Source organism: Ochlerotatus camptorhynchus, unplaced genomic scaffold (genome assembly GCF_037179485.1).
Source record: "Ochlerotatus camptorhynchus isolate MF236.1 unplaced genomic scaffold, CSIRO-AGI_Acam_v1.1 ptg000253l, whole genome shotgun sequence".
NCBI lineage: Eukaryota > Metazoa > Arthropoda > Insecta > Diptera > Culicidae > Ochlerotatus > Ochlerotatus camptorhynchus.
Window position 1 is genome coordinate 968059 of NW_027040743.1, and position 24681 is coordinate 992739.

The window sequence follows — 24681 nt, forward strand, 5'->3', positions numbered from 1 at the left end:
CCAACAGCAGTGGGCTCTCTTCTCTGTTTGTCTTGATCAAGCTTAATAACCTCTGATTGTCCTCAACATGTCGCTGTATGACGGGCCAAAAACGGATTGGGTAGATCAATAGGCAAAGTCGCCTATACGCATCTACGGAACAAGAGAATCTCCTTCCAGCAACTTGATCAGCTAATTGGTCAAAAAGACAAGCCCCCAAACAGGAAGATGCCCCAATGAGTGGGGAGAAGAGCCCACCCTTTATCCACGAAATATTATCAACAGGAAGTTGGCATTCCCACTCTCCCCGTCCAAATCACTTCAATCGGGTGCCCTGTTGGACCGTCCTTCCCTTTCATTTATGTATTTCAATGTATATAGGAGTAGATTGTAATGATTATTGTCAATAATACTTACATTTCGATGGAAATCGTGATACTTATCATTACAGAAACCAATTTTGAATCGTAGACCATGTCGTTCAACAATCCACTCGTTCCGTGACGGGGCTCTGTGATAAAGCCATCTTCTTCATCATGTTCGCTCGTCACCCGGAATGCATGCAAATGAAAAAGAGATACAACCAGGATTAGTTTTTTTTTTTTTTTTTTTTTTTTTTTTTTTTTTTTTTTTTGCCATAGTCCTTGTTACACATTCTCTGTCTTATCCTTTTTTCTTCCAGTGTTTATAATTTCCTTTTCCTCGATCTTCTTCCTCTGTCGATACACCATCTGAAATTACGCTATCCTCATTATTATAAATTTCATCCACTTTCTTTTTTCATTTTTCTTTGTCCTTAGCTAGTTCTTCCCATTCTTCTATATTAAGTTCTTCATATCTATCAAAGTCCTGATTTAATGATTTCCTCCAAGTAAGGCTTGGTTTACCCTATTTTTTCTTGTTGAATTTGAATCTATACGCTAATTGCAGTGGATGATTCATCTCTCTTCTTCTGATTTGTCCAAAATAACTTATTCTGCCTACCCTAACTCGTCTATTTATTGCTTTTCCTGCTAAAATTCTTCTTGCATTAAATTTCATATTACTTGGTTTTTTACAGCTATTAAAAATGTTCCTTAGAATAATTTTTTCGTAGTTTGCTAGTGCCACCCTAATTTTCTTTGTTAATACCGCTACCTTAGTTCCGTATAATAACGCTGGTGTCAAAACTGTATTATATATAAGCTTTCCTAATTCCCAGCTCGGATGAAATCTTGTACAAAAATCTACTACTAATCTTGAAGTTTTCAAAGCGTTTATAGATCTATGCCTATTGGTTAATTTCCTGTTTAGGATTGCTGTCAGACAAACTCCTAAATACTTAATATATTCACTAGTTTTAAAAGCAGTTCCATTAAGCATTAATTCGTTTGGCTGTACTGTTTTGTCATTTGGGTATCTGACTAAAATTTGACTTTTCTCCCTATTGATTTTAAGACCTAATTTGGAAAGCTCCTCTTCTAGTACTTTAAGAATATTCTCTAACTCATTTATACTTCTTGGTATTATTAATATGTCATCGGCAAATGCTAAAATTATCGGCAATTTTAAGCAATCTACATCTATCAATTCTAATTCAGGAATATCTCTTGCAACGTTTTTAAGAACATCTTGTATTAAATAATTCAAAAGTTGAGGTGACAGGGGACATCCTTGTTTAATTCTCTTACCTCTTTTGAACTCTTTAGAAAATTGGTTTTGCCATAAAACTCTAGTGAGTTCATTCTTAACACATAATAACACCCTGTCAACTAATCTAGATGGAACATTTAAATTAAGTAAAACTTCTCTTAAACTATTCACCTTTACTGTATCAAATGCCTTACTGATATCCAACGCTAAAACAATTAGATTGTTTCCTGCATTCCAATATTCTTCCATGACTCGCCTAGCAATGAATATATGATCATCTGTTGATCTACTTCTTGTAAATGCTGCTTGATGGAACCCTGGATCTCCTGTGAATTTTCGAAGCAGGTTACCTATCCATTTAGCATATACTTTATAAGCCACATTACAAAGATATATTCTACGAAAATGATCGGCTTCTGAAGCTCCTGCCTTTTTTGGAATGGGAATTGCTCTGATCTGCATTTTTAAGATATTCTAAATAAACTCGGTCTGGTCCTGGCGTTTTTCCATTACTAGAAGTATTGATTATAAATCTAATTTCATCTAAGGTAGGAGGGTTTGGTAACGGAACGTAATCGTGTTCATTACAAAAATCTATTTCTGGCCCTTGACAATCCTTCAAAATATTATCCCATACTCGTGTACTAATGTTTGATGTCTGAACAACTGTTTTTTGAAGTTTTTTAGATAACTGTATGTTTTTCTTATTCTCATTCCTACGTCAAAATCGTTTAATTGTTTAAAGAATAAACTCTAAGTGCACTTTTTTGACATAAGTGCTCTAAGGCTCAAACGGTCCATGAATTTCTTCGATGGAGATCTTATGGGACATTTGAGCATTCTAAAAGAGTTTCAGATAAGTCCATTAATATTGATGAACGAAGATTGTATGCTAAAGCGACATTATTTCAACCATAATTTCCAAGTTCCTTATGTGATTCGCGTTGACTAGGATGCACTGAATATAAGTCCTGGAGCAGTAATTTTCTATACAGATGCATCGAAACAAGATAATATGGTCGGGGCTGGTATTACCGGCCCTGGGGTTAACTTCTCGGTGTCCATGGGAAAATGGCCGACAGTATTTCAAGCTGAAATATATGCCATCTTACAATGTGCAATGATTTGCTATAAAAATACGAATATTGGCATTTGTTCAGATAGTCGAGCGGTTTTGAAATCAAAAACTTACACCTCAAAACTGGTGTGGGAATGTACTAAACTATTACAGCAACTGTCCTGTCGAAATACGGTTAACCTTTATTGGGTTCCTGGTCATTGTGGAATCGAAGGGAACGAAAAAGCTGATCAATTGGCAAAAATGGGGTCATCCACGAAAGTCATTGGTCCTGAACCATTTTTTGGACTTTCTTTTTGTGATTTAAAAATGGAGCTAAAAAACTGGGAAAAAACAAAGGTACAGTACAACTGGACCAGTACCTTAATTACACAAAAATTACTTAATCTTTCTAAAAAAGATTTGAATACATACGCTGGTTTGATAACAAGACAGTGTTGGTAAACTTCATGACGATAAATGTCGCTTTTGTAACTTAAAGAGTGAAAGCTCTGAACATTTGCTGTGTGTGTGTGACTGTGTTGCACTATTTCATAAACGAAGCAGATATCTTGATAAGGGTGTGATGAGATCTTAAAAAATCTGGGCTGCTGCTCCCAATCAGGCAATAAATTTCATAAGGAATGTATTACCTGGTTGGGATAATTGCTTGCAACAGTAGTGGTAGTTACTCAAACAATAGTGGCTTACCACTACGTTATGGTATACATGAAAAGAGGATACACCACAATAGATCAAAATAATGGTCACGGTGGTATTATGTCCCCAACATAGGGAAAGAATGTGTATAGTAGGTTAGATATGGTATGATATGAAATTTACCTACGGTTTTTCAAAAGTTAATTATTCTTAAACGCATTTAAAAATAGGAGATGAGGAAGAAATGTAATCATTGGTGAAAACACACTTACACACACAGTGAATAACACTTCCACATATACTTAAAGCAATAATGACATTGACAAGAATGTATACATTGAGAAAATACTTATAATAATAATGACACTGCCAATCGTAAATATAAAGACACTGACTGACACTGATTCTCAAAAAAACTTAATAAGATTATGTGAGCTGATTTCGCTAGTCCGGTGTTTATTCGGTCATCATACACTAATCCGTCCGGCATAGTCGCTTGAAAGTGTTCAAACATGATCCCCGATCATTGCAATCCTATGGGGATACAAAAACGAACTATTTAAAAATACTCAATGAAATTCTGTTCAAATTGCCTCTCAAAAATACCAGGAAAAGGGATAGTTGAGAAACGAACATTGTACGGTGTAGTGATCAACTTCACCTCGATGATCATCTTCACCCCGTTTTACGGTACTCATATCGATACAGCTGGGTGAATATTAAATTTGTGTCAAGGGGATTTTTTTACTATCGGACAAAATGGGCCAAAGCGTCTCAAAATGTTATGAATTTTTGCCACAGAGAGTTCATGGTTAAATAAAAAAAAAAAAATAAACAAAAAATATGTCAGAGGAATTCTAGCATGAGTATTAAAATTGCATACCAGTGAAGCTTTGAGTACGACAACTGTGAAACAGATGGTCATCAACCACACTGCCAGGTCTATCAGCGTCTTTGTAGTTCAAAACGCTTTCATAGTGAACCAAAGTGCTTCTAGTATGAACTTTAAATATGGATTAGCACAATGCGAATGCACCAGTATGTTCCAAAAAAATAGTGAGTGGCAAGCATACTGTCGAACTGATAGTTGCTAGAAAAGCATTCACTTTGATGTCACCGCTACATAGGATACGCAATTTGTATTTACACTTCGGCAAACCTTGGCTCTCAATTAGTTCGAGTCTCAACCCTGCGAAATGCAATTCATATCGCCAAATTTGGGCACCTCTGCAGGGTAATTACACCTCTGAAAATTGCTCTGCTGCCCCATGCCGTGCTCTCTTCTGCTGATTGTTGTAGCGTGGTGTTGATGACTCGAAAGATTCAATTGTCAGACAGATTGGAAACTTCACCGATCTCAATCTCAACCGCAACCTCCGGATTCAAGTTCAATTTTCGATTCCATTTTCTTCTCGCACTTTAAAGACACTGAAAGGCCCCCGGTAGCCGCCACCGTCGGAGCACCATCAGGGGAATATCGATTTAGAAACTTGCAAAATACCGCACCAGCCACCCGGCAGTATGCCATTTTGGTCGGTTATGGCAAATCCGAAAGAGAGAAAAAATACCCAATATACATACCTTTTCCAGTAACAAAGCACACTTCCATTCGGTAGCGCTAATAAAGCCAAAATCGGTTCGTTTTCTTCTATTTGGTTCATTTCTTACGGTTAAACTGCTGAATGATTGGCCGAATCAGTCAGTGGAAGTTTTTTTCCTCTACTGAATCGCATGAAACTAGCTACCAATTTCACCCGCCGTCGAGACGGCTGCCAACAGGAGTTCAAGGACCTATAGCTGCACAGTTGCATTTTGGAGTGTTCAGTTACCATATCGATCATGGTCTTGTTTGTTCTCATTCATTGACGGTGTCTTGGAGGCCTGTGGCAAACTAGCGGATACGCGATGCTCTGTCGAATTAGGCATTCGCAAAATTGTTTCTGTTTTTCTTTGCAAATCCTTCCATTCAAGTCGCACAGAGCTGCAATATATCTAACTCTCTAACCCTACTTGTTGACTATGGTGTCGAGAGTGAACAATAGCTGTTGCACTGAATCCGAGCTCTTGGAATTGATGGAGAACGACCCATTGCGGGATGGACGTTAGTTGCTATACAGCACAGCGGTCATTTCTCATGGTCAATCGCGAAACAAATAATGGTGCAGGGTGAAGATTTATTGACCGTGTCGTCCGAGACTACAGATCGTCGTTGTCGCTGTCGTGACGAAATGTCTTGGATTGTTTAAAGTAGAACTAGCAAACGATTGTGATTGTGATTGACTACGACTACGACGAGAATAGGGGGATATTTCGACGGTTCTTGTAAAACAGTCCATTAATTACGGGGTGATTGATTGTATCGAATCTGTAGCGGGAATGTCAGATGCAAATTTACTGCTTCAGTTGGCTCTTTTCGAAATGGTAAATCAGATATGCATACATGAATGTGCGTAGGCTTGGCAGTAATAATAAAACTGCATAAGTTGTATTAGAGCCTGTTCTTTCAATCGGATTCACTAGCACGTTTAAATGATTTATGGTCGCACAGATTGATCATTGTTTTTCAAATGCATTCAAAATAAATTACAAAGACATATTAGAGCTGTGTACGTCATCTCTACACAAAGGGGAAATGGATGTAATGTCAGCCTAAATGCCCCTAATTTTGGCCCATACATAAATTCAGCAATCGACTAAATTTTCAATAATGACCACTGACGCGTTCATCTATATAAAATTGATAAATATCAGATTTTTAGCAATGGGCCCAATCTTAGATTCATAGACCAACATTAGAGCCATTTCACCAATATTACAAATATTTTTTTTTGTTTTCTTCATTGAATTGTTAGTTTGGAGTTATTTTGCTCAACATTTTTGATTTTGTCATATAATTCCGTTTCTAAATGAGAATGTTACCTGGATTTTGTTTATTCATTTGAAAGCTGTACGTTCAAGAAAAATTTTCCGATGAAAATACTTCATTCCTTGTCATTTGGGGTCTTTGATCGTTCCTGCCTTTGCACACAGGTTATTCTAATCAGGATTTATATGCAATTCTGCTGGATTTGCTCTCGAAGTGTACTAGATTCGCCTTTTGCCTGATAATGCTTGAGACTTTATGGTGGAAATGTTAAAGATTACTTATTTAAACAATTTCTTATTATATATTTTTAATTTAATTTATTATAGTCACTATAACACTCTTGGATGAGATTTGAACTCGTTACTTACTGGTTGTACCCTCAACTGAATACTGAACCTTAATGAAAAACGTTACTTGAGCATGCTACTGGAGAAAGCTGGGTTTTCATTTTCTCCTGTATCCTCAGGGTTTGTTGGTTTTAGTCCAGAAAGGGACCACATAAATTTTAAGATAGGGTTCATACAAATCTTCTGTTTTTTAATGTATTTGATCGGAAAACGTTGTAATTTTAGGTTGTCAATCAAAATCTAACCAGGGGCTGTTCATAAACTACGTAGACAGTTTAGGAGGGGTTGATAATTATCCACGGCCCATACAAATTTTAAAATTTTTGTATGGACAATTGTCTACGCAGGGGGAGGGGGGTCAAGAATCCCAACAAAACTGTCAACGTAGTTTATGAACAGACGCCCATACATAAATTTATGTATGGGCTAAATTGGGGTCGTTTTGAGTGACATATGAGACATCTATCTTGCGTTTCCACTAGATTTGTATTTGAAATTAATTTGAAATCTTCAGATTTCAAATAAAAACTTCTCTGTAAATACTAATCTTGAGTTGAAGAGCACTGGGCATAACAATATATATTTTTGACGATTCGGTTTCGGGATCATCCAGACTCGTTTCGGAAGATCTTATCATTCAGATTCATTTGACTTATCTGAGATTTCTTGAAATTGATTAAAAAAAACTGAATGTCAATTGAATGAATTTGTTAAAGAAAACATTATTGATTTGTTTTGACTAAATAAAGGAATAATGTTTTCTTTAACAAATTCTAAAAAATATGTTCTGGCTTTTTATATCAGTGGCTAACAAATATTTGAAGATACAATTGAAAATCTTTGGACGCTATTCAGTTGAGCTATTCAATTTCTGCCTTTATTCGACTCAAAACGATTAAGATAAAATTCAACGGGTTAATTGAAATTTATGGAGATTGCCAGATTTGCTAAAATTAAAAAAATATATTGATTTTATATTTAAAAATTTTCAGAATATTTTATCAACTGTTTTGAATGCTTCTGACCATAATTACATGATAGCTACTTAAGTACATCTGATGAATAACATTTTTTAGCTAGCTTGAACATTTAAGTGAAATAAAATACACCCGTTTTTTTTTGCACGGATACATTTTTTCAATTCTCTCGTTCTGTGGTGATCCTAGAAACTTTTTGTTGGTTGTTTTGTGCAATAGATTCGTAATTTTTCTTTAACTAGTCTCTTTATAAATGCCACACTCGCTACTAATTTTATTGAATGACATTACCATAAGCTTAATAAGTTGAATATTTAGTAACCTCCCCTTGGCTAGTTTTTAACCTGGACGTTGGTGGGCGGGCCTAATCTTATGCTTCATAGTGGAGCGTTGGAGACAGGCTTCCGGAAATCTCACGCGTACACAAATGCGACAGCGAGCTGTTAGACAGAGCGTCGCATGACTCTCAAATCCATGGTGTGCTACATTAATTGTACAAAACAGAGACCAGAACAATGCGCGCGACAAGCTACACGCTCTCAACAAATTCAAGCGTTTCTATTTTTTTGTCTCATCGCATTGCTCTCTCAATGCGACGCATGTATTCAATCACATGCGACTGTTTCATTGCAACATCTCTATGCGCTCTCTCAGGGCGCCATCGCCGTGCGCTGTTTCGCATGCCTTGACTCTCGCGGTCCCATCATATGTGATGTTGTCGGGTGACGAGAGAAGGGACTGGAAGGGTTTGTTCACAGAAGACTTGTGTGCCCTTTTCAAATGGGGTGAAGTTTTTAAATGGTTCTAGAAATATCTTCTAGTATAGATTCAAGCAGACTCAACATATGGTTCCAGAGTTATACTGGAATCACCGTAAGATCACCACTCATGATCCTAGGAAGACGCAATTGCTTGTCGAAATGATGCTAAAGGAAGGTAAAGGAAGACTACGTGAGCGGTGGATGGCAACCTTACGGTAGTTGGGATCAGGGATGGAAAATCATTTACATTCATTTCGTGCATTCATTTACATTCATTTGTCTGTAACTTTTTCCATCAGCAGAATACCGTAAAATGATGTATGAAGCTTTTGTTAATATCAAAAGCTACTACAACTTTTGTAAATAATTAAAATCTGAATCTCTTATGCATGACGAACTAGAGCTGGCAGAACATGTTATTGTTTTTCAGTGAATGCAATTTACATTCACTGAAAAACAATGGTGGGTTCTTATCGCTCTGATTCATCATGCATAAGAGAAACCGATTTGAGTCATTTACAAAAGATGTAGCTAATATTAAAACCTTCAAAAGCCTTCAAACACTATTTTACGGAATTCTGTTAATGAAAAAAAAAATAGAGGCAAATGAATGTAAATGAATGCACGAAATGAATGAAAATGATTTCCCATCCCTGGTTGGGATACCGTTAGCATGTTAGCACCCCAAATAATAACGGAATAGCTGTGGAACTATGTGTCCTTCAACAAGTCCTTATGCGGAAATCTTCTAAAATAAATTTTTTGTAAGCGTCTGAAGCTTTCAGCCCATTTGATGGAAAAATAAACAAGTTATTGCGCATTTGCCCCAAATTAGACTCAGAATCCCTCAGAATACTTTTACTCAGACCAGTAAAAATATAAATGGACGATTTTGCATGTAAAATAGCACTACATTTTACTATACAAGATCATATAGTCGGCTTTAAGTCAGAAGCGACTAAGAAGCAAAATAAAAACAAAAAAAAAAAATGAGTTAATGATATCATAAGATCAAGAATTCCCTCAGCTATATTTCACTTTTTCAGCCAGATTTGAAAAATTAGAGTAGCAATTGTCCCATTACATAAGACACAATATTGAACAGCCAACTTTAAATTCGTTTTTCTCGAAATCAAAAAAAAAAATTTCACAGTTCTGTCTGACTTGACCGATCATATCAACACGCTAGTAATGATAGACCTCTGAAGATCAATATTTGTATTTTGTCTTGCTTGAGTGAACACTATTTTAAGGTATTATTTTCAACGCAGAAGTGTACTTTGCTGCCTAAACGTTGGTGGTGACTTCTTATTACATACACACAAGTCTACACTTAAAAATTAACCATGTTTAACATGTTGTAAATTTGTTCTGTTATGATCAATTGAGTTGAAATTTTGACTCAAAACTTGCTTTTCCATTGACCTTTGTCCGATCAGCTATGCACAAATTTTAATTTCATTGTCACCTTCGAGCAGGTGCTTCAAAAAATTTGGTATTTCTTACACGTGAAACTCAAAATATTTGTAGTTATGCGTCAAAATTTCAGCTCAATTGATCATAACAGAACACATTTACAACATGTAAAACTTGGCTATTTTGTATGAAAACGACCTTTGTCCGATCAACTAAGTACCTCAGTGTACGTAGGTACGAAATGTGGATTAAGGTTAATGTAATAAATTTAGGAAAAAGTTGTGTCATATCTGTATTACGGATTGTTGCTAAGCTTCTTGCTTCAGGAATTGTATTGAATACCTGTCAATCAACAAACTTACTACGGCAGCAACTGAATTCTTTAGATGTGTTATTGCTCACAGGATAGTTCATATCAGCCACCATGATGCTGAATTGAAACAATCAATTTGCGACGACAGATTTCTAAATAGTCCTAGTGTTAGTACCGTGGTCCCTCGGTGAAATTAAAAAAAAGCATATGTATTAACGAGCAAATAAACCACAACTTGATTGTACATTTCGCTTACCAAAGCCACATCTCTTCCTTCGTTGGTTATGAATGGGCTATTTTTCAAGTTAATACTTTAATCAACGAAAATTGCCGCTAGGAAAACTTTGTTGGTCATAACCATCCGACACCTCTTCTCCATGTTCGATAAGAGTGTAGTAGCTAGGTCGCGTTCCATCGTTTTCAAAACAAAACAACACTTTTCCCACATCAAGAACACGAGTTGGTCTTCCAGTTGAGTTTGTTATTTCGATGTCGCATTGAAACGTCGCTTAGCGACGTCTCATTGCGAAAAGTGCATGAGCTTCGGCTCACGCGACGTCGCATGATACTCGTTCTCATGAAACGCATACATCCGGAAATGTGCTGTGCTTACAAAACAGTGCGACACACTGACATTATGAGAATGTGAGATGCGACAAAACTGAAGAGAGAGAAACAGAGTGCTACAAATCTCTTGCGCATGAGACTGCTATGACTATGAGACTATTCGTATTGCGTCTCGCATACGGTAGCGCGTGCACTGGAAGCCTTGGAGACGGTTGGTTTAGGTCCAGCATCGTTGGCTCTTGCGTCATGAGGATTACTGAGCTTCCCCTCTCTGATGAACCATTGCATAAGAGAACCAAAGTTCTAGCCTGAAGTGATAGTATCACACTTGTTACTCCTTTATTTGAAAGCCGCGTTGTAGTACGCTTACGTATAGGCACTGACGTTGGGTGTGATACTGGCGGGTTTTGTCGCAAATCACTCTTATTTTATTTATTTTTACGCAGATAGATTTATTTGGGTTTGCAAGGGAATTATACAATTGAAATATTTCAGAAAGTGCCCAACGGTGCTCCTTCTATTTGCGTGACAAGCTTTCATTGTTGTTTTCATTGAAGCATTACTCAGGGAACAATATTAAACACCACCATGGTATTGTAACTAATCTTATATATGCTCTATTTTGGTTTGGGATAAGTGTTTGAACTATGGCTCGGGATTTCCACTGTGGCGTGCTTCTATTGTGACATATCAATACGTAATTTTGTGGGACGACATACTGGAAACGTGTGAGTGTAGTTGGAGCGTATACCTTATATAATTTAAAAATCAGCTAGGAAGCTAACTTCAAAGTGAAGCATTTAAGTCACTTGAAGGTGTCACCTGGGTCGATCTAAGATATAATAAATATAGATGAAAGTCAAAATTACTTGAAACACGTTGAATTTTAGATAACATAGTAGTTTAGGTACTAGATAAAGCATGAGTTATGATTGATTAGGTAAATTAGAGAATTCAATTATTTATTAAATTAGACTAATGAGATAACATAATCATCAAACGAACTTAAATAAGAAAATTTAGACAGCCTTATAACATTAAGTAGATTAACAAAAGAGTTAGGATGCGGGGGGTCCGCTTAGGGAGGCAACTAGCCTTTTCATATATTGTCTGTTTATTTTGATGGTTGCTTTAAAATATCAATTTGGTATATATGTGAAAGGATGAATCAGTGGGAGATAGATTTTCGGTTTCTTTACATTTTGCAACACAAATCTAGTACTATGCGTCATTTCCTCAAAACCCCCCAATAACCGACCTCTTCAATCCCTTCCTTTTCCCATGGCGTTCAAGTGGTCCCCATAGACTATTCAGCCATTACCCTTCCTTTATCCTCGGCTTTGGATTGACTTGCGCTCCCATTGCCCCACCAAACGTTGCAAAATGAAAATGAAAAAAGTGAATATTTAGTTTACTGATTTACAGCCTCTTACAAAAAAAATAGGGACCAGAAACTGTGCCACTTAAGAAGAATTAATTTTAATGTATGTTCTCAAAACTCTCAATTGCAATCAATAAATTCAAATAACATACTGTATATTTCTTTAAATCAATATTTAACATATCTTTATTCAAGTGTCTTCTTGGTGGCCATCTTACTCGATCTGCATTAAAAATGTCGTATTTTCATCTACATTTAATTCAAAATACTGCTTAGATTATGTAAACCATATTTCAAAGTAGTACACTGATTCATTAAAGTTATACAATTCTGTACACAATTTCCCGGTTGAACCATTATAGCTTAAGAGGTTCGTGTTTACCGCCTTACCTCTACTTACTTAACACAAATAGCTTGTGATGATGAAAGGTTAAATTTTTCATCATTTGGTATGATAAAATACATTATTACCTAGTCTTATTATTTTCTTAGACTGTTATTCTTAGATGGTTCACATAAATTCACTTGGTCACAAAATCTTGAAATGTTTGAAATTTTGCGGTAATCTAAATGGAGCGTAATCAAGCGTAAGCGAATCCAATAGATAGAAGAGTGGGATCAATAATTTCGTTTCGAAAGGAAAAGTTCCCTTAGCTTTTGGTTAAATTAGTCATGGGACAAATTCTAGTTCAATTTTTGGATTTTCAATTTCTGTCGAAGAAGACAAGCCGTGTTAGCAAGTTAAAAGTGATTGGTTTCTCCTTGCACTTTTCCCCTGAAAGCTAATCAAAAAAGTTAGTAGAATGCTACACAGTCGATTTTTAATTGTACTACTGAAAGAGTACAGGCCTAATGGGTTGAAAAAAAGATTCTTAAAAAATAAGTCATATTCAATTTAAATTAACACAGGTGTCATATTTTGATCTACGTTCTCCAGTAATTGATCTATCTTAATTTAAAAATTTATGTTTATTTTTCAAAACATTGTTTGTCAGGGGATTAATACTCTTATTTTCGTGATTATTTGCGCAAATAACATCTTGATAATATATTTAGAACTGAGTAGCTAATTATTGAAGCATATTTGTCAAAACCGTTCATTTAAGCTTATTCCACCACCGGATTCATGCTTTTAAGTGAGAGCTTTCGATATCCAATCAACCGTACAGGTTTCGACTGAAATACCTTCTTCATCGGTGTTCATCGCATTCATTTTGAATGCGGCAATCAATCAATACTCCTCTTCCTTCTAATCGGTATTGGAACAATGAAACCTCCGCAACTAATTTGATTACGCAAAGCCTCGGACAAAAAAAAAACGATATAGACAACAAATAAGACTCACTCTCAAAACCGTTTTTGTCTCCACATCGCATTGCGCGCAGGTTTCTACAGGTTAGGTACGTAAGCTGTGCTAATCGTCTCGCGTATTATTGTACACCATTGATTGTCTCGAAAATGTACCCCATTTTAACCAACGACAGCAACACAACAGTTTGTCTTTCCTAATACGAAGCTCTCGAAACGAGCTATACTATAGGAATAGCGGTTCGAACCGCGGCAAGTGATGAGCATTGTTGCGCACACACCAACCATCCATTGACTGGGGCCGTTTAAGGCGGGTTACATAATAAATGTCCGAAAAAGCAAATCACAACACAAACAACGACCGCTGACCACATCGAAATCGTAAACGCTCCGCAATCAGCTGCGCGGTTTGATGGCGATGACGAAGCTTGGGAATGATGGTGTGATACCAAGCTATGTCGAAACTTTCCGAAGTTCAATTAATTGAATTTCTCTCAATTTTCGCCTGTAAGCCAATTGAATATTCATGATTTGTTTGTTTTTCCCTCATTCCAGGTGGTGAAGTTTTCCTATCAGCCATTCGACCGACGATTCATCGACGACGACAATGAACCTACTGAGTGCGCGAGATTTGGCGGACCTACTGCGGCTAAGACGACAATCGAACGTTCCAACAGAGACCATTGGATCGACCGGGTAATGACCAGGTCCGATTACCTAGTCCGATTACCTAGTCCGATCTTCTGAAGTGCGCGTATTTTGACCCGTTTATTAGCGACTTAATAGTGTGATCAAAATGTAGACAAACGCGGCGACCGTTGTATTTCGTGAGTGATTTTCTTAAATCATAAAGAAGAAGCAGAGGAAGAAAACGTCCGCCAATTGCTTAGTACAGAGTGTGAATGGTGAAACCGCAGCAGTAGTGTGATCTAGTTGTGCAATTGTTTGTTTGAGTGATTGGTGCCGAGGCCCACGAGCACAGTAAAGGAAGATGATGGGTTGCAGTCGGGTGATCATCATCCTGCTGATGGTGCTCACCGCTTGCAAACTTGCCGATCCGGTACGATTGAACGGCGGAAATGCCACTACCGGTGGCGATGAAGATTCTCTAGTGCTTGGCGGAAGCGAACGAAGAACCCCGCCGTCGTCGCGTCAAACTGAAGTGCAATATGTTGCTGCTAGCCGTGGTGGATCGTCCACGGTGACGACATCGACGCTATCGCCGCCATTGGTGAAAGGGAGCAGCGGTAGTACGACTCCGACGGCGTCGATTGCATCGCAGCTGGATGGCCGATCTTCGCCAGATGCCACCGACAATCTAAATGGTGAGTAAAGCTGTTGCTGCCAGCCAGTCAGCAGTGTGATGATGGAATTAAGAGCACTAATTAAGATTCGCGCTCGCAATTGTGTAAAGTTGGACCCCGCGCGTAGTCTTGAAGAAGTTGAGGGTGGTTTCGTAACTCGCGGCCATAAACGGTTGCTGGTCGATCGGACGATCGGTCTAGATCTGAGACGGACGCGTGATGACTACTCGACCGTAAGAATGCACTCTTGTAGTGGATTGGATATTCAAATCAAGCCGATGCGGACGACCAAGAAGTCTTCGTTGATGCTTTTGTCTTGTCACAAATTGGGTCAACATGTTGTAGGTTCTCCGCCGCCACTGCGGCTTTACTGGAGGATGCTTATGCTGAGGACACACGACCGCTTTTTTTTTATTTGTCGACGATTGCCGGCCCGTGCTCGCTCGTGATCTTGATATTGAAATCATCAATCATCCATCATCGATTAGATGATGAAATTGGGTTTGCAATGAAAATGCCGGTGAACTTGGGAACTTTCAACATTATGAGACTTACAGGCTGTCACTCAAATTACATATGAGTATTGGATTTTGTACTGATTCCATATGAATTTTTCATACTTTCTGGAACATGTTATAAATTATCAACAGTGTTTTCAAAAATAAAATAAAATTGAATTGTGCAGTTGGGATTTCTTACGCAGCACTTAGTTTTGTTAAAAGTATTCATAATTATTGTTTTATTTCTGCAAATATAATAGGAAACTGCCAAATAGCTGGAAACCTCTATAACATCGATACAAATATTATTTATCTTTAATTTTTTTATTTTTTATTTATTGATTTATTTGTACAGGCTCAATCGAATAAACTTTACAGAGCCAAGTTATCATTTGCGTTAAACATAATTGATGTCTTAAATCTAGATTTAAAGGACAATATATTATACAAATATTTCATTATTCCTAAAACATGAACTTATTCCTATTCAATTTGGTATCTACAGTGTAATTATACAATTATTACAGAAATAAACATTAAAAAAAAACCACACGAACAAAACAAAAACTAAACACAAGGTTAGTCAAACTTACAATATAAGGTTAATATTCTTTAAAAAAAAACATATATAAGTTTCATAAACTCTAGATCGCGTCTACCCAAAATATATCGAATTGGAAAATTAGGTTGTCTACCTCGAGCCCGAAGGGAATCGTACAGTTCAGATCTGACTCCGCGATGCTCAGCACAAGACCAAATAATGTGATCTGCGTCCTGGTAACCTTGTCCACATTCACAGAGATTGCTGTCTCCCAGCCCAACACGAAACAAGTGAGCGTTTAACGAGTAGTGATTGGACATGAGGCGATACATCATACGAATGAAGTCTCGACCCACATCCAACCCCTTGAACCAAGGACTCTTCGACACCTTAGGGATGATCAAATATAGCCATCGTCCCAAACTTCCTTCACTCCACTTATTCTGCCAGCTGACGAGTGACTGTTGACGATAAATGAAGAAAAATTCATCGTAGGCGATTTGTCGATCGTAAATATCGCCTTCCATAGCGCCCACCTTAGCAAGTGAGTCAGCCATCTCATTGCCCGGAATCGAGCAATGAGATGGGACCCATGCAAAGGTGATGACAAAAGATCTTAAAGATAAAGCACTTAAAAGCTCTCGTATTTTCATGAGAAAATACGAGGAGTGCTTTACCGGCCTCATAGAGCGAATAGCCTCGACAGAACTGAGACTATCCGTAAAAATAAAATAATGATCTGGTGCAAGTGAGGCGATCGTTTCTAGCGTATAGTATATAGCCGCCAGCTCAGCTATATATACGGAACAGGGAGCTTGAAGCATTCGAGAGGCGCTATGAAATTCGTTATAAAATACCAAAACCAGCAGACGCCTCTATTAATGATCCATCTGTGAAGAACGATCTTGCGGAATCAACTTGGCCAAACTTTGCAGCATAAATTGACGGAACAATCATGGAACGATGATGTTCTGGAATCTCACGAATCTCCCGCGTCATAGATAAATCAAAACTAACTGAATTGCCGAAGTCGGAGAAGCATACACGATGAGGATTATGCTGTGAAGGGCTGACATCCAGTGTTATGTACACGTAGTACAATGACATAAAACGAGTTTGAGGGTTCAGCTCAAGAAGCTTTTCAAAGTTTTCGATTACCAGTGGGTTCATAACTTCGCAACGGGTGAGGAGCCTGAGTTGCAACATGCCCGCCAACACTTCTAGACTCATCGTATGAGTCGAGTGCATGCAACGCGATACGAAGACAACGATACTGGATACGTTCCAGTTTGATGATGTGAGTTTTAGCCGCCGACTGGAAACAAAAACTACCGTACTCTAAAACCGATACAATCGTTGTCCGGTACAACGTTAGAAGATCTTGCGGATGAACTCCCCACCACGTTCCGGTAATTGTTCGGAGAAAATTGATCCTTTGTTGACATTTTCGTCTCAGATACTCAATGTGGGATCTCCAGGTGCATTTTGAATCGAACCAGACCCCAAGATATTTGAAGGACATAGAATGAGTGATCGGTTTACCCAAAAGTTGAAGCTTTGGTTGTGGGCTATGCTTCCTAGAAAAAACGACCAACTCAGTTTTCTCCGTGGAGAATTCGATACCTAGCTGAATAGCCCAAGTAGACAAATTGTCTAAGGTATCCTGTAAGGGTCCTTGCAGGTCGACCCCTTTGGGCCCTGTCATAGACACTACGCCGTCATCTGCAAGTTGTCTCAACGTGCAGTTGTCACTTAGACAATTGTCAATTTGTCTGACGTAGAAATTATACAAAAGGGGGCTTAAACATGAGCCCTGGGGGAGACCCATGTAACTAAATCGAGAAGTTGTAGAGTTTCCATGAGAAAAGCTCATATGTTTCTCTGACAGCAAATTGTACAAAAAGTTATTTATTAATGGAGAAAGGCCACAAGCGTGGAGTTTGTCTGAAAGGACTTCAACCGATACTGAATCAAAAGCCCCCTTGATATCCAAGAATGCAGAAGCCATTTGCTCTTTTTTAGCAAAAGCCAACTGAATTTCTGTGGAAAGCAACGCGAGACAGTCATTCGTTCCCTTGCCCCTACGGAATCCAAATTGAGTTTCTGAGAGTAGGTGGTTCGTCTCAACCCATTTGTCCAAGCGAAAAAGGATCTCCAACAATTTTCGAATGCACGATAACATCGCGATGGGACGATACGAGTTATGATCCGACGCGGGTTTTCCAGGCTTTTTAATGGCTGTAACTCTCACTTGCCTCCAATCATCCGGAACAATATTGAGCTCTAGGAGCTGAAAAAACAAGTTCAACATGCGCCTCTTAGCGACGTCTGGGAGGTTCTTCAAAAAATTGAACTTGATTCTATCAGCCCCCGGAGCCGAATTGCCACATGAAAGGAGCGCGAATGAGAGCTCCAGCATTGAAAAAGGCTGGCTGATCTCGTCTACCGAATTCGTCGTTTCGCGAGGAATCATCTGTGCCGGCACGGAATCAGGAAATACTTTTCGCGCGAACTTGAGAATCCAACGATCTGAGTACTCCTCGCTCTCGTTGTTCGAAGACCGGTTACGCATCCTTCGCGCCGCGTTCCAAAGCGTATTCATCGACGTTTTGCGCGATAATCCGTCCACGAATTGCCGCCAGTATCCGCGTTTCTTGGCTTTGATGAGGCTCTTGAGTTCGCGTTCAAGAGAAGAGTACGCTTCGAAATTCACGGGTGTTCCACGTTTCCGGAAAAGCTTAAACGCGTCGGACTTTTTACGATAAACCAGTTGGTCCTACCAAGGGGAAGGAGGTTTCCTACGGAACGACGTTCCAGGAACCGGCCGAGTTTGAGCTCGAAGCGCGCTGTCCAAGATCAGATTGGAGAGGAAGTTATATTCCTCCAACGGTGGAAGCCCTTCTACATACGACACGGCTTCCTCTATCGCGGTCTTGAACGTTGTCCAATCGATATTACGGGTGAGGTCGTACGCGACGTTAACGGATTCCGACGGATTGAACCCACTGGCAATCATTTATCTTTTATGTCCGACCCTTTCGAAAAACAACAATTTCATATGGTAAATCAATGAATTTCAATGGTAAATCAATTGTATAGCAAAAATATCGTGTATATAGTTGTAGCAAACGCTTGGAAGTCATGTCGTTGAGAGTAGAGTTGTTATTAACGTCAAAATGGGATACGCGTGATATGAAGGTTTGCACTCATTATTCGCAAAAACAAAAGAAGCGCTCCAACCGAATTAATTTTTATCTTCATCCGATAGGCCGAAGTGAATTCTATGGCGTTTCAATTGCGTTTCAATGCGTTAGGCCAAGTTTAGAATCCGTAGGCCGAGTTTGGCGTCGAGAAGCAGTGTTAGACTTTTGACAATATCTCAACGATTGGTTTCTCTTTATCAAATCTTACGGTACGTACGGAAAGGTAAATAAATTTGGAAGCCACCAGATTAAGCAAGACTAAGTGTTGTTAGGCCGAAAATGGCGTAGTTAACCCTATATCTCTGCCTTTCGCTCTTAAAACTATCATCCATTGAGGTTGCTTTATTCAATCAGTACAGTTTATGAAAACATAATTTTGAATATAATGGTGTTGAAAATTAATTCGAATTCAATTTTCGCAAATGACCATGGGCATCTACTATATAATCAACACTCATGAGTTACATGGATGTAGAACATATATTGGACAGTATTTTGCAGGATGGTTCGATAGCTAAAGTATAAAATTATAATATACCTAAATTAGATAAAATTAGTTTTAAATTAATTAACTGACACGCACATAGAAAAAAAAAACTAATTTTACTCGTGACGGAATCCATCTTTGACATAAAAGATGAAACCTAAACCAACATGTCATGTAAAATTTAGTGCTCCGAGACTGAAAAGTTCGTTACTCGACGAAAAGTACGTTTGATTGAGCTGAATTTCACGTCTGCCATGACTCAATTTTATGTCAAAATTGACGCTCGTATATATCAGTCTCAGAGCACCTAGACTGATATTTCTAAGTGTGCAGATATTTACAACAGAATTTCGAATCTGATGTTCTGCCTGTAAGAGTTGGTGTTCCTCAAAATATAATGTTGAGCCACGAGTATTCACCACGTTTGATGTGTCTTCGTATGAGTAGTTAATTTCTAACACAAATTTCAGTTACTAATTTCAAACACCTTTTCCCTCCGTCACGTCAAAACGGCACTCAATTCCAACGGGATCAGACACGTACGCTCCCGGCTTGCCTGATAAATTTTCACGCCATTGCAATCCGATGTTCCCCAGGCAAACGACAATTCCTTCGTACCCGTACTGTTTCGTTTGATCATTCGAACGATCAATCGTTGTTGATAGAGCTAGCCTCAGTGTGTTTAAAAAAAATCAACAAATTCGCGGGATAGCCATATATTTGCCATTTATGTGCTGATTGAACGGTGTACTGATGGTGCTCCATTTGCATATCGGACGATTGCCGCCGCCAGTAGTGCTTTTTTTTCAACTGTCCGTGCGCCGCTGCCATTATTCGATGTCGATCATCTCGATCTACACAGCAAAAAAATAATTTTGATATCACATCAAAGTGGATGCACTACAATCATGTCGAAAATTTCATGTAATTTTTATGACCACATAAATAAACAAATGTAGTAAAAGCAGCGTAATGTCAGTTCATGCATTGTATTAATGATAATTTTGACCATTTTAGCAAATAATATTACACCATATTTTCGACATGATTGTAGTGCATCCACTTTGACGTGATATCAAAATTATTTTTTTGCTGTGTACACCCGCATACTTTATTCCGATTCGGAACCTGAGGCTTGCGGTTGGTGCTGAGGTGGTGTGACGGGGGTTTCTAATTTTCCATGAATTGAAATCCACCGATGGCGATGAACCGGTACCGGTCATTTCGGATTGACTTGAATCTCTTCGACTGCTGGAGTGCTGCAGTGTAATTTGTTATTCAACACTTCAAAATAGATGTAACTGAGTGTTGGGTGGGCTCGGTCGGGGTCCAAGTGGCAGGGCGTAGGGTTCAAAACGTAGGGTAAATAATAGGAGCAATACGGCCGCACTTTTAGCTACTTTACCCCCGGCTACACAGAGACGACGTAGTCATCAGCCGAAGAGATCGAGGCGTAGGGTACTGTTATTTAAGAGAGTTATTTAACCTGACAGCTAGGTACTTGTTCTTTCCGAATGGAGTGGTTCAGAGTTTGGAAACAATGGAAATGGAACTGCGTCCCAGAAGCAGGTCAAAGTAAGACGCTGCTTCGCTTCCGAAGTTCCCACTTGAAACAGAAGAATTTCAATGCTACACTTTCAACTGTTTTACTGCATCACCACTCGATTGTGTAGAATTGCATCATATCTACGGTCTTGTTTCGCTGCCAGAACCAGAAAATATCGCATTTTCGAACGGCTCATGTCAATCACTTCAGCAGAAGAAACATGTTATTTCACAAGTTTTTCCATTCGTTCTATGGTCGGATTTTCTTCGAGATCCGTCACTAATTCCATCGCACCCCCGAGACGACGATCGCAGGGCAAAGAACTCCACCGGGAGATTTCAGACCGTTCACTACTCTCGACATTCACTGCCGTCAAAGAACTTCTCGCGTTGCTTGCTGCACTCAATCTCCTACGTCGCATCGTATCTGATGATAGCCTCGAGGAACGCTTTTAATTAGTTCGTTGCGCTTTTACAACTGCAGTGGCTGGCGGCACGTGTGCTGTCCATTTTCATGCGAACCCACGGCTCGCATATCTACGAGCAGGGCTTTGTAAAATTCCCAAAGGGAGATAGATGCGACTGACATGGAGGGAGACACGTGCGCGAACAAAATAGAGCTTCCTAATGTATTGAATGCGATCGACAAGCGCACGTGAAATTGATTAACGTGCATTCACTCTTGCACTTTTGCAGTCAGGTTATAATAAGCCAGAGGTGCATCGAATTTGATGTTTGTGCTCGTTTCATGGCGGGAGGCAATGTGACGTTGTAATTAGCTCTCGATGCTTTTGTTTGGGAAGATACATAGTTACAAGATTTGGAGAGCTGGCAGAGGCTTGTATGTTCAACAATCGCGTGTAAAATGAATTAGCTGCTTTGCGTTAGTCCGTAGTTAGCTAGTAGTATATTTATACATTGGTAGAGAATGTAGATAAGCTTGATAGCTTTATTTTTTTAGCATTGCGGATCGGATGTATACATATTTGTATGTAGCACAAAATTAGATTTTTTTTTAATAATTAGGTATCTTAGTATCTGAAACCTGGATGCTAATTTCTATGAAGGTTAATGTTTTCAATGTAGCCTATGTGGTGAATAAAGCCAAATAGTACTGTTGAGTGAATTTTTTAAGGCTAACTCAAGATGCTTTAGGGGTTATGTTCAGAGGTATTATTAATCAAATTCATGGATTAAATCTAGGTAACTAATGAGGCAATTTCAGAGGTCTGATAGATTGAATTTATAGGCAACTTCACATGTCATACATAACTTCAAATATCCTGATTCTGATCAACTGGAAAATTTTATGAGGTTTAACTGATCTTGAGAGTCAATTACAGAAAACGTTCGGTAAAACTGTGACTTTCATTTTGAAGCCTACGTTCAACCTTGATCAAATCTTGTAATTGTAGTGGAGATCTCGTTTTAAAATAGCTTTGAAACAATTAAATTGAATGGCCCGAATAAAGAAGCGGCACCGGTAGTGGAGTGGTAAGCGTGATTGCCTCTCACCCCAAAAGGCCTGGGTTCAATCCCAGTCGGCGCCGCCGGGATTTTTTGAGGCACAAAATCTCTGATCACACCTTGCTTTGGAAGGGAAGTAAATCCGTTGATGGGTTGATGAGTTGATGGGTCGATAGGTAGGGTCCAGGTGTGAGAGCTGCCTCCCTGGCGTCGGTAGCATTGGTACTCAAGATCGACGGAAAACAAATCAAAGAAGAAAAAAAAAAAAAGAATTGCCTAAATATTACCGAACAGTTCAGCTGTTGAGATTTCGATAAAAAAAAGTGTATAGTATTTCGAAATCAAGAATCTTTTGCGTCAACTAATGAATTCCGGAGGCCATGAAGGATAAGTCTAATGGCCTTGTGGGGTCAATCTACACTACCGTTTTGTCACGCTATAATCATGAGTTCAAATCTCATATATCTATCTATCTCGTTATACGTATAACTGTTGCATACTCTACGCAATCGTTTGGAGCGTGGGACATTAATACATATAGATCTACAGGAAATTTGTAAAGATCTCGTAGATATGTCATCGTAAGTTTTGTGGATAATTTTAAATGCTTAATGTAAATAAAACCCAATTGTAGAGGTCTTCCCCGAAAATTTTAGGGGGAAGCTTCATATACTTTGTGGTCATGGCTAAAGATCTTTTGAACCAACTTGGAATACCTTTCATTTCATCACCTAATACCGTACGGAATATACAGAAGTCTTAAGCGTAAAATTCGTAGACCATAAAGGTCATCATGACAGATGTCGTGGGTCAACTCTGGAGGGATTATACCTATATTATACACCCAAACCAAAAACTTATTACAATGGATGTTAGTTCCATTTCCTATCATCCTCTGTTCATGAACATCGCAGCGAATGTTAGAAGTTGACCTTGCAGGCGATGCAATGGTTTTTTGTCTTTTTTATTTCGTTCAGACAGAACTGTGCTTTCACAAGCATTTGCCTTGATTTTTATGTATAACATGGTAGAACAACGCACACACTTGCCTCGAATCTTCCCAGCAGAAAAAGCATACGAAGTCAAGTGTGAGAGGAAATGAGCGCTTCTTGTTTGCTTTTAGGCTACTCATATTCAGATGCATGGAGAGAGCAGTGGAGAAAGCACAGGTTTGATAATCGCAATGTTCATTGTTCGAGTCCAGTCGGCAACCTTCTACCTATTTTTTTCGACATAATTAATTTCACTCACTAATACACTCCACATTTTTCGGTCTCCAATTTTCTTGCATTGGACCGCAGCTAGGTATATTGCATCCTCGGTTCATGCGGTCTCCACTTACATCCTCTGATGATGAATCCCACATAATTGTAAGCGAATCTTAAAGGGTGATACGGTCAAAATTTGGTCAAGGGAAAACGCGTGTAAATCGGTGAAATCGTTTATTAAAAAAATCAAATTAAATTTCTTTTTCAAGTTCAATTAGTATAAAATTCAGGAAAAATATTCAGTTAGGCTTCCGCTTTTCCAAATCCAAATTGCCGGGCCTTACGCTTGACCCCTGCCATCAGATTTTGTACAGCCACCTTGTCCACCTTCTTCGCCGCAGAAAGCCAGTTTGCCTTGAACTGCTGCTCGCCCTTAGCAGTTTTTTGGTCTTCTTTAGGTTCCGCTTGACAATAGCCCAGTATTTCTCAATTGGGCGGAGCTCTGGCGTGTTGGGAGGGTTCTTGTCCTTGGGAACCACCTGCACGTTGTTGGCGGCGTACCACTCCATGGCCTTTTTACCGTAATGGCAAGATGCCAAATCCGGCCAAAACAGTACGGAACAACCGTGTTTCTTCAGAAAAGGCAGCAGACGTTTATTCAAACACTCTTTTACGTAAATTTCTTGGTTGACAGTCCCGGAATCTATGAAAATGCTGCTTTTCAAGCTACAGGTACAGATGGCTTGCCAAACCAGATATTTCTTTGCGAACTTTGACAGTTTCATGTGCTTGAAAACATCTGCTACCTTTCCCCTTCCTTTTGCCGTATAAAACTCCTGTCCCGGAAGCTGCTTGTAGTCGGCTTTGACGTAGGTTTCGTCGTCCATTACCACGCAGTCAAACTTCGTCAGCATCGTCGTGTACAGCCTCCGGGATCGCGCTTTGGCCGTCGTATTTTGTTTATCATCGCGATTTGGAGTCACTACCTTCTTGTAAGTCGATAGTCCGGCTCGTTTTTTGGCTCGATGCACGGTTGTAGACGATACACCCAGCTTATTTGCGGCATCTCGGAGAGAGAGGTTAGGGTTTCGCTTGAAACTACCGGAAACTCTCTTTGTCGTCTCAGCGGCTTCCGGTTTTCGATTTCCCCCCGATCCAGACT

At 38.9% G+C, this 24681-nt stretch overlaps 1 protein-coding gene across 2 annotated transcripts in view; it reads left to right on the top strand.

Moving 5' to 3' along the window:
- Positions 1 to 24681, top strand: part of Tie (Tie-like receptor tyrosine kinase) — a 242164-nt gene that overhangs the window by 56350 nt on the left and 161133 nt on the right. For both annotated transcript variants that reach the window (XM_065226511.1, XM_065226509.1), the window contains exon 3: positions 13820 to 14589. In XM_065226511.1, the coding sequence (XP_065082583.1) occupies positions 14256 to 14589 (334 nt within the window). In that variant the 5' untranslated portion in view covers positions 13820 to 14255. The remainder of the gene's footprint in view (positions 1 to 13819; positions 14590 to 24681) is intronic.